Here is a 9781-nt window from a genome sequence, read left to right as displayed (position 1 = left end):
GGCGCTCTAATTTCCATTTCCATTGTGGGTTTCAGGATAGTTTGTCAGTCGATGTTGGAGGCCATAGAGTGATCGTTTTTATTCAGACAGTTGTAGAGCGCATAGACCCATATCTTCAAGTGATATTTGTCAAGAAATTCCTACTCAACAACTTGTACATCATTTATCACCATCAAGTCTAACCTATACCGACTGATAAATTACTTCACTAAAGGATAACTATAGCTAGGTTTACATCAAAATAAAGACTGATTTTCATGCAAATATTCTAAAATCTGCATTGAGAAAATATGCAAATTTTTCCACCCGTGGCGTTTACACCAAACGGACTTGTTGCAGAAACAAAATCAGTGCGCGATGACGTAGGGCAAACAATTGACTTTTATTTTACCTTTATTTAACTAGGCAAGTCAGTTAAGAACAAAGTCATATTTTCAATGACGGCCTAGGAACAGTGGGTTAACTGCCTGTTTAGGGGCAGAACGACAGACTAGTACCTTGTCAGCTCGGGGGTTTGAACTTGCCGGTTACAAGTCCACCGCTCTAACCACTAGGCTACCCTGCCGCCCCAATGTACTTTTTCGCTTTAGTTTTCATGTACAAAATAAACATCGAATGTTCAAAGAGTTTCCATTGCATTTTAGACTCTACAGAGCAAAAATAGTTGTATTTTTCCAACTGCTGTCAACCATCGATCATCATGTCACCAGAAAATGACCCTCGAAATGTATTGGAAAGGCGCATCCAACTCATCACTGTGCACTTTCACCACCCTGTGAAGTGCATAAACGCCAGATACCAACAAAATACATGTTTTGTTTTTCCGTATGTTTTGCTCGCATTTTAGGTATTTGACATACATGTGCTTTGCAACTAGGTAGTTTGAGTCTGTGTGTACTTCCGTTTGTACCACCGAACAGAAAGCATAAAAAATGTAATGCACACGGTACACCGAACTCACCGCGGCCTAGTGCGGCAACCCCAATGTAGTCAATGAATGACTTCCGCCGGAACGCATGTTCCATCTGGTGCACATAAGGCGTAATTATTTCATCTGTAGCCTAATAAACCACATCGTTTCCTGAGTCTTAGTGGGAGACCACCCAACATTACATTTGTCGCATAACGAATTTTACCGACACAAAAAGATCCCATCATGTTAAACTAATACATTCTGTCTGCATTTATAAAATTGTACCGAAACGCCGTTTCCATCACATCTGTCTTGATTTTTGTTTGTATGGTATTGCTCGCATTAAAACCTGTGGATGGAAACGTGGTTTATGTTGTACTATGTGGTAGTTACCAATAGGCTATGAATAGATTTCAATCACCTCAAACACAAATGCACATTTGCAACAAAAACTGTTGGGTGAAAAACTGTTAACTTTTCTGTTGAAAAGATTGCATGTATTGTTTTTTTATTTAGTTTTTTTTCTTTTTCTCACAAACCCAAAGTTTGCTTACAAAAAAAGAACAAAAATAAAATGTGTACCTATCCATTGCATATCATGCTGGCAGTTTAAACTACATGCAAAACAACAATAAGAAGAACAGCTATGATAATGGTCATCACTAAATAAGAAAGGGAAGGAAAAGGGAGGGATGGTCATTTCAAAAGAAACCTTGACAAGTTACAACCGGTTTAAGAAAAGACTATAAAAAGGGTCCTTGCTCCAGTGAAGTCTTTCTCTACGAGCAAGGAAGGAGAACCAAAAACCTCTCTGGATAGGGGAGAGACTGCATATAAGGCAGAGAAAGGCCTAACCACTCCCTGCTCTAAGAATGATAGTGATCAGTGTGGTGATTCATGAAGAGATGGAGGGGGAAGGAAGAGGAAAGAGAGATGGAAGAGGGCCACTGAAGAGGTGAGTATGATCACTGGGCCATGGGAAAGAGATACTGCACCATATTGGACGGACACACACGCACAAGGGTCATACATACTAAATACAAACTCCATCATACAGTTAGAAGCCCTTTCATTGATGGCATGTCTCGTCAATGTGAACAAAACGAAGAGGAACTAACAACAAACTATGAATTGATCCATCACGGCTGGTGTGAGTCTTTCATACAATTTACAATGAATTATTGTGCGCGAGCTTAGAGTATGGCTTTATAGTTTTTTCTTTTAAAGTCTACACATTAAGACATTACAACAAAAGGGCATGATTCATGTTCTCTTGTAGACCAAACAAGGACCAAGCCTTCCATAGGATTCATCCCAAATTGCACTATTCCCTATATAGTGAACTACTTTTGATCAGGGCCATATAGACCGTGGTCAAAAAGAGTACATTATATAGGGAACAGTGCCATTTGGGATGCAGACAGAACATAAGACACCCCTATACGGTGTACTTCACAGAGAGACAGAAGACATACAGATTATACAGCAAGGGTTGACAGACACTGAGGAAGAACAGAGAGTTGGTCACTAAAAAGGAGGAAAGTTGGGTCCTGGAGGATTCAGCATTTGGATACCCTGTGTGTGGCTGTCGTGAATGGGCATTAGGTGAGGCCTTTCTGGGGAACGTATCAGGTGAGTGTGGGTGCCAGGAGGAACTAACGGAGGCAGAGAGAGATGATATGACATGGGAATGAGGGAGAGTTGTCGGGCAGTCCCTTTGGTATCTGACCCAGTATACTGAATAAAGAACTGTTGTTGTCAGAGAGTCCCTTGTAATTATCATGTCATATGTATTGAATGAGCGTGAGGGCACATCCCAAATTGCACCCGATTCCCTATATAGTGTGTAGGTAATAGGGTGCCATTTGGGACATATCCTAGGAGGTCCCTTGGCTGTTTGAGCCAGTTGCCCTTATGGATGGTAACAGGTGGTGGGATCAATGGTTGGGTGGTCTGGTGGTCAGGCGGATGCTTCCGGAGCCTCAGTCTCCGCTGACCTGCGTGGTGACCTGTCCGTCGGCCGTCTGGTTGGTGGACTGGATGAACATTGGCTGGCTCAGGTCCTGACCCGCCGGCATCGTCACCTGCTGAATCTGATACAACTGCTGTAAGGACACAGAGGGAAAGGGTGAGAGAGAGGAGGGTGTGTGCATGTGTGTGACAGGAGTGGGAGATGTTCGTCTTACCTGTCCGTCGGTAAACTGGTTGAATTGTTGCTGGCCTTGCTCCGTTTGTGTAATCTGAGAACAAACCAGAGAGAGAGGAGTCAGTCATTCACACAGTGGTTCTCACAGCCACTATGAAAACCTACACCTCTGTTCAAATGCAACTGAAGGCAATGGACAATATAGAAGTCAATTCATGAAACAATATAGAAATACACAATCGTATAATATTTGTATCGGTTACTACCCTAACGACGTTAATGTTATTGTATAAACTAGTATAGTGATACCAGACCAGAGACTACATTATAGAGATGAAGTGTCCACACACATATGATGCGATACTATACATTGAAAAGGTTCTTGTTCAGTACCTGTACCTGCTGAGTGTTACCCAGCGTCTGGATCTGTCCCTGAACCACCTGTGTGCCAGAGACGGGCTGTGCCAGCCGGATGTACTGCAACTGACCAGTGTTCAGCTGCACCTGCACACAACCACCACACGGGGGAGACAAACACCCACTTTAGGCAGGGGAGGTCATAGAAACACAACACAAACGTCATTATGATCATTGAGCTAGTTAGTTAGTGTCAAAATGGGGGAGAGGAAGGTTCAACCAGCTCTCTACAATGTGTTTGAAATGTGTTGTATTTATTTCATTAGAACATTTGAAATGATTCAACTTTCCAGTTAGGTCACTCAAGGAGAGAATCTCCCCCCCTCCCTCCCTCTCTCTTACTGGTATCTGCTGGATCTCGGCAGAGTTGGTGAGGATCTGCTGCATGACCTGCATGGTCTGTCCTGACTGCACCGTCTGGGTCTGGCCCTGGGACGACGCCTGTACTATCTGGACCTGCTGGTCCCCAACTTGCATGGTCATTGGAGCACTCTGGTGGTGGGGGTGGGAGAGGGAGAATGTTAATTCTTAAACAACTGGTGAGAGTGTGGTGACTGTGACCATGTAATGATTGACATTGGGCTGGAAAACCTGGGCCTAATAAGTAGATTACAGTTAGAGTGGGACCACAGAGAGCGATGACAAGGCAGGGTTGAAACCCCCCCCTCATCCCACAAGCTGACAGACGATGATATGGTCGTGTCAGGCAACCCAGTCTCTCCAGGATTGGCTGATCGGATCTGATGAACGTCCCTAGTATGCAACCATAAAAAAAATCTAACGGCAGTTTTAATGAGCCGGCTGCTGCTGAGAGACAGCAGGGCTCTCGGGGTGGGGGGGTGGGGGTAAACTCGGTGAACTAGTGATGCAGCCAAACACAAGCTTCCTCCTAATCTTCCTGATTCAATGTGGAGGGGTGCCCCCCGGGGTGAAATTTCCACTAGGATCAGATCTAGGATCAGCGTTCCCTCCCCCAATGCTAACCATTTAGTGGGAGAAATGCAAAATCGATCAGCGTCCAGGGGCAACTTCACCCTACACTGAGGTGTGCTGGGCTGGGAGGGGGTTTCAGATGGGGACGGGGCGGCTGAGGAGCGGTGTTTACCGTGATGGGTGTGCCCTGTGACTGGGCTACCTGCACCTGCTGTAACTGTTGCATTGTGGCCCCCTGCAGCACCTGAAGAGGGGAGGGAGGAGGGAGGAGAGAGAGAGGAAGCTTTACAAAGATGACTACGAGCACATGCAGAGCGCACAGGAACACACACACATACAGTAGACAGGTGTCGTCAGATCACACACACAACGAGCATGTGAGCACAATGAAATGCTGCATAGAACAGAAGTGATGTGCAGAATTAATGAAGGAATAGCAGCTGTGAAATCCAGGTATAGTGAAGTTAATGAATATAAAGATGTATCCGACAGTAGGAAATGGTAGTTATATTAATATAAAGACGTATCCGACAGTAGGAAATGGTAGTTATATTAATATAAAGATGTATCCGACAGTAGGAAATGGTAGTTATATTAATATAAAGACGTATCCGACAGTAGGAAATGGTAGTTATATTAATATAAAGATGTATCCGACAGTAGGAAATGGTAGTTATATTAATATAAAGATGTATCCGACAGTAGGAAATGGTAGTTATATTAATATAAAGACGTATCCGACAGTAGGAAATGGTAGTTATATTAATATAAAGACGTATCCGACAGTAGGAAATGGTAGTTATATTAATATAAAGATGTATCCGACAGTAGGAAATGGTAGTTATATTAATATAAAGATGTATCCGACAGTAGGAAATGGTAGTTATATTAATATAAAGATGTATCCGACAGTAGGAAATGGTAGTTATATTAATATAAAGACGTATCCGACAGTAGGAAATGGTAGTTATATTAATATAAAGACGTATCCGACAGTAGGAAATGGTAGTTATATTAATATAAAGATGTATCCGACAGTAGGAAATGGTAGTTATATTAATATAAAGACGTATCCGACAGTAGGAAATGGAGGTTTGGTTATCTAACAGATCAGTCCATTAGGGACTTTGTGACCTGAGAGGGCATTTGACAGAACTGGTACGACAGTGACGACTAGTGACAAAGCTCTTTGCAGTAAAGTCTGGAGACACACACGATTTAAGATCTCTCTTCACCCTCCTCCCTCGCTCTCAATCTCCAGATAACTCTCACTTTTAAAAATGACACTTTATCCCCCTGTTCTTCTGCTCCCTCCAACCCCCTGGCCTCTTGACTGTTACCCAATAGTGATGCACCCTGGACTAGTCATCTCTTCTAAGGTGCCAGTAATTTGGTGACCTTCCCTGCTCTGCGACTAAGTGGACTGCAGCAGCAACAGTAGTAGCAGTAACATTAACAGTAACATTAACAGCAGCCGATATTAACAGTAGCAACAGTTCTGGTCCGACTGTGGAACGGCGAAAGCTCAATGAACTTAAGGCAGCATGAAATAAAATACATTCAAAAAAAGAGCGAGAGAACAAAAAGAGAAAAGATAAAGAAGACAGACTAGGGGTGGTGGGGACCAGAGAAGACGACAAACTAGGGATGAGGGGGTGGGGGTTCCTCCTCTTCAGAGAGAAGTACAGTGGAGGGGTGGAGAGCAGTCTCACAGTAACACACTAGGGCTGTGTCTCAAATGGCACCCTACTCCCTACATAGTGAACTACTTTTGACCAGTGTGTTACTGTTTAATGTGTTACGGACCTACAGTGGAGAGGGGAGTGACTGAAGTGTGCAGATCAAATGGCTCTGGACTACTGCTTGTATAGCTGGGAGTGTGTGTGTGTTGGGTGTGTACGGGTCAATCATCCCTGCTGGTGGGAAAGAGTTGAAGCCAAAGTGGGGATCGGCTGTGCTTGCCAACGATAATATCAATAAAATCCACTGTTAATGCCGTTATTCCCCCATTCACACTGGACTTCACAGGGTTGTTGACTGGGTATGTTAGGAGAGCTTGTGTTCTGCCAGGCTGTGTGGTGTGTTATACTTAAGCAACAAGGCCCAAGGGGGTGTGGTATATTAAGCATGACAACGTGGAGTGCCTGGATACAGCCCGTACCTTTATTGCTATTATAAACTGGTTACCAACATAATTAGAGCAGTAAAAATACATGTTTTGTCATGCCCGTGGTATACGGTCTGATACACCATGGTTGTCAGCCAATCAGCATTCAGGGCTGTCACCACCCAGTTTATAATATGCCTTTGTCTATGCTGTATGTCGGTACCTTACTGGTTATTTGCAGTCTGTGTGGTGCGTTGTGTGTGCAGCGCGTATGAGTGTGTGTGTGTCTATTCTCCAGCGTACCTGTCCTTGCTGTGGCTGTGCGATAATGATCTGTCCAGGCTGGATGGTGGTAGTCTGTTGTCCCGTGGCCTGCTGGCCCTGCTGCTGGCCCTGCTGCTGACCCTGCACTTGGACCTGACCTGGCTGCTGAGCCAGGGTGAAGTAGTACTGAACTGGCTCTGCTGGAGCCACTGACTGACGCACCTCCTCCTGTACACACACACAGGAAGAGAGAGAGACAGGGGGAGAGGGTGAGAATGGAAGACAGAGAGAGCGAGAGAGAGGAGGATAACAGAGTGAAGGGCAGAAAGAGAAGCATATCAGTCCATTACATCTCCATTAATTATTTTGCCAGCGTAATACAATAAGCGAGAGGCCCGATAAATAACTAATAAGCTCTGGATGGATGAGTAATGTGATTCTGAATGGAGGTTCTGTCACAAATGGCACCATAATACCTAGGTAGTGCACTGCTTCTGAACAGGGCCCTATGGGTCTGCCCTACAGGCCCTGGTCAAAACAAGTGCACTTTATAGGGTACAAGGTGACATTTGGGACACTAACCAGAGGATCCATTACTTTCACGTTTTATTAGTCTTATGTACGGGATATACATGGCATACATCGTCCAACTAAACACTTACTAGCAGCTTCTCAACAATAAGAAATAAAAAATAATAGGAACAGAAAATAAATGCATTAGTAAATCCATTATCACTGTGATGATCAACAACATTTTTCACAAGAACACTTCAGACTGAAAGGGATCATTTCTATTCATAAAAAAAAAAGCCTTGATACATTATTGAGAATGTTCTAAATCAAAGTGTGAAAGGAAAGCTAATTTAGTGACACATTGGACATGATCAACCATTAACAAGTCTGTACCCTCCTTGTGCCTAGTTATCATAATATACAGCCCAAAATCAGTTTGAGCAATGCCACGGCAAGGCCTCATCACAAGCACAGTTCCCTAAAAGCTACTGGTTGGTTGATCTTCCATGGGGTAGCCGATTTGCCCGTCACCAGAAGTGTAAACACCCCTCTCCCAGCTCGATGATGACACAGCTGAGAGTGTAGGATGTTTACACCCCTGGTCACAGATCAGGTCAACTATATTGATTTATGGATCTACTGATAGAATACCATCATTTTAGGTAGGTCACAACTTACAAATGCTTGGGAGGCACTGCCTAGTCTAAAACATGTACCACCATCAAACTGTAATGTGGCAGAGGGCATCAGTTAACACAGTGGTGATTATGTTGACAGTGATTACAAGCTATGGGGTATTGGTGGTACTGTTGAGGGATGTTGGAGGTAAGGGTCAGCCAGACGCTGCAAACATCCGACTGAAAGCCCTCGCTGACCGAACACCAGCTTCCAGTCAAGGATGTTTACAGTGCCTCCAGGCTGCCAGGAGTGGTACTACACCCTGCCGGGGTCCTGAAATGAAATGCAGATGGACTCACACACTACCTGTCGTTTAGGGGGCTTGAGCTCATCCCGGGGCACGATGTCGATGAGGAAGTCAAACTGGTCGAATTTTGTTATCGCCATGGCAATGTCGTTCCTCTGAAACACAGGATAAGAGTTGAGGGTGAACATTAGGCTCCTCATTCAGTATATGCAGAAACTAGACTAAATATAAAACCGGCTTTCTACTTCTGCTGCTCTCTCCAAATATAGCCTTTTTGAAAACGATTGAAGAAAAGACCGTTTATATAATCTTCTAGGTCATACCCGAACATTCTGCAGCTTTGTAAACAATACTAAAAGGAGTTAGCTCACAGTGGAACTGTAAAAGCCTACTTCAATCACACACACACACACACACACACACAGTTACATATCGTAATATTATTTTGGACAATATATCGATACTTTGACTCCCAAGTATTGATCAGTAAAAAGTAAAATATATATATATATATAATATTTTTTATTATTATAATTTTTTTAAATATTGTTTTTGCCTAGGTAGCGTTAGCTAGCACTAGTCGGCTGTACCTGCGCCAAAACTTCCTGTATTTTCATCCTACATCATTTTAACTAGTGAGAAGCATCTAAGTATCGTAACAATATCGTATTGTGAGGTTCCTGGCAATTCCCAGCCTGAACATTCACCATGTAAAAAACAGCAGGAATGGGCCCATTGTAAGAAACACCAGATGAACAACAATCGGGAGTTGTGACGTATTCTTAGCATCACTGTCCTACTGGGCTCCCCCTTCTAGAGTGTGTGTGTGTGTGTGTGCGCGTGATTTTCCATTGGATATTAAGTCCCCACCATCAGTCTATTTATAGTGCTGTGATTAATATCTGGTAACACCGGGTCACATCCACAATTGTTATATTGATGAGTGTCACCATGGTGACCCTAATCGGCGTGCTGTCAGCACAATGGAACTCTGGCGAGAGCCAGAGTGTGTGTGAGAGAGAGAGAGATCGAGTGTGATTGAAAGCAGAGTTGTCTTATTAACAACACACACAGACTAGGAGCATACGCCAGACACATATCACCATCTGTGGTGTAGAAATGTAATTAACATGCCAAATTGGCATTCTATTTCAAGGTTAACAAAGCTCAACTGAATGACGTTTTCACTCTGAATTTATAGGAGTGAGATTTGACTTTGTAATTCAGCCCCACTGTTATGAAGCCATGTTGAAGGACAGAATTTGCCAAGATATCGTGCAAAGCAGTATCCCACACACACAGGTATGTGAATAGATGGAGATGAAAGAAGTGGGGTATTCTGTTTAATGTTTCAGTGTGTGGCTGACTGTCTGGTCGACCCTTAACACCCAGGTGTGACTGGTCCTGGCTTTCCAAACCACTCTGATCAACACTCTCTTCAACGTCTCTCTCTCACACACGCTTTCACAATCTTTCACTTTGTGTCTCTCCTCCTTCTCTCTTGCCCATTCCCTCACTCATTCTCTCACTTTGGCTCTCCCTCTTTCCCACTCTCGCCATCCC

General features: G+C 43.7%; 1 protein-coding gene across 17 annotated transcripts in view; it reads right to left on the bottom strand.

Annotated features, from left to right (window-relative positions):
- Positions 1-1400: 1400 nt before the first annotated feature.
- The window catches only part of LOC109903360 (nuclear transcription factor Y subunit gamma), a 33975-nt gene continuing 25594 nt past the window's right edge, over positions 1401-9781 (bottom strand). For 6 of the 17 annotated variants that reach the window (XM_031788939.1, XM_020500010.2, XM_020500008.2 and 3 more), the window contains exons 5-10: positions 8278-8373; positions 6820-7008; positions 3819-3968; positions 3453-3563; positions 3100-3153; positions 1401-3018 (exon numbers count right to left, since the gene is read on the bottom strand). In XM_031788939.1, coding sequence (XP_031644799.1) covers positions 2896-3018; positions 3100-3153; positions 3453-3563; positions 3819-3968; positions 6820-7008; positions 8278-8373 — 723 coding nt within the window. In that variant the 3' untranslated portion in view covers positions 1401-2895. Of the gene's footprint in view, positions 3019-3099; positions 3154-3452; positions 3564-3818; positions 3969-4581; positions 4654-6819; positions 7009-8277; positions 8374-9781 lie in introns of all 17 variants that reach the window. The other 11 variants (XM_031788934.1, XM_020500004.2, XM_020500003.2 and 8 more) reach the window with 3 other exon arrangements.

This window comes from Oncorhynchus kisutch, linkage group LG14 (assembly GCF_002021735.2).
Source record: "Oncorhynchus kisutch isolate 150728-3 linkage group LG14, Okis_V2, whole genome shotgun sequence".
NCBI classification, from domain to species: domain Eukaryota; kingdom Metazoa; phylum Chordata; class Actinopteri; order Salmoniformes; family Salmonidae; genus Oncorhynchus; species Oncorhynchus kisutch.
Note: the sequence above shows the minus strand (reverse complement) of the source record. Positions and strands in the feature narration are given on the sequence as shown.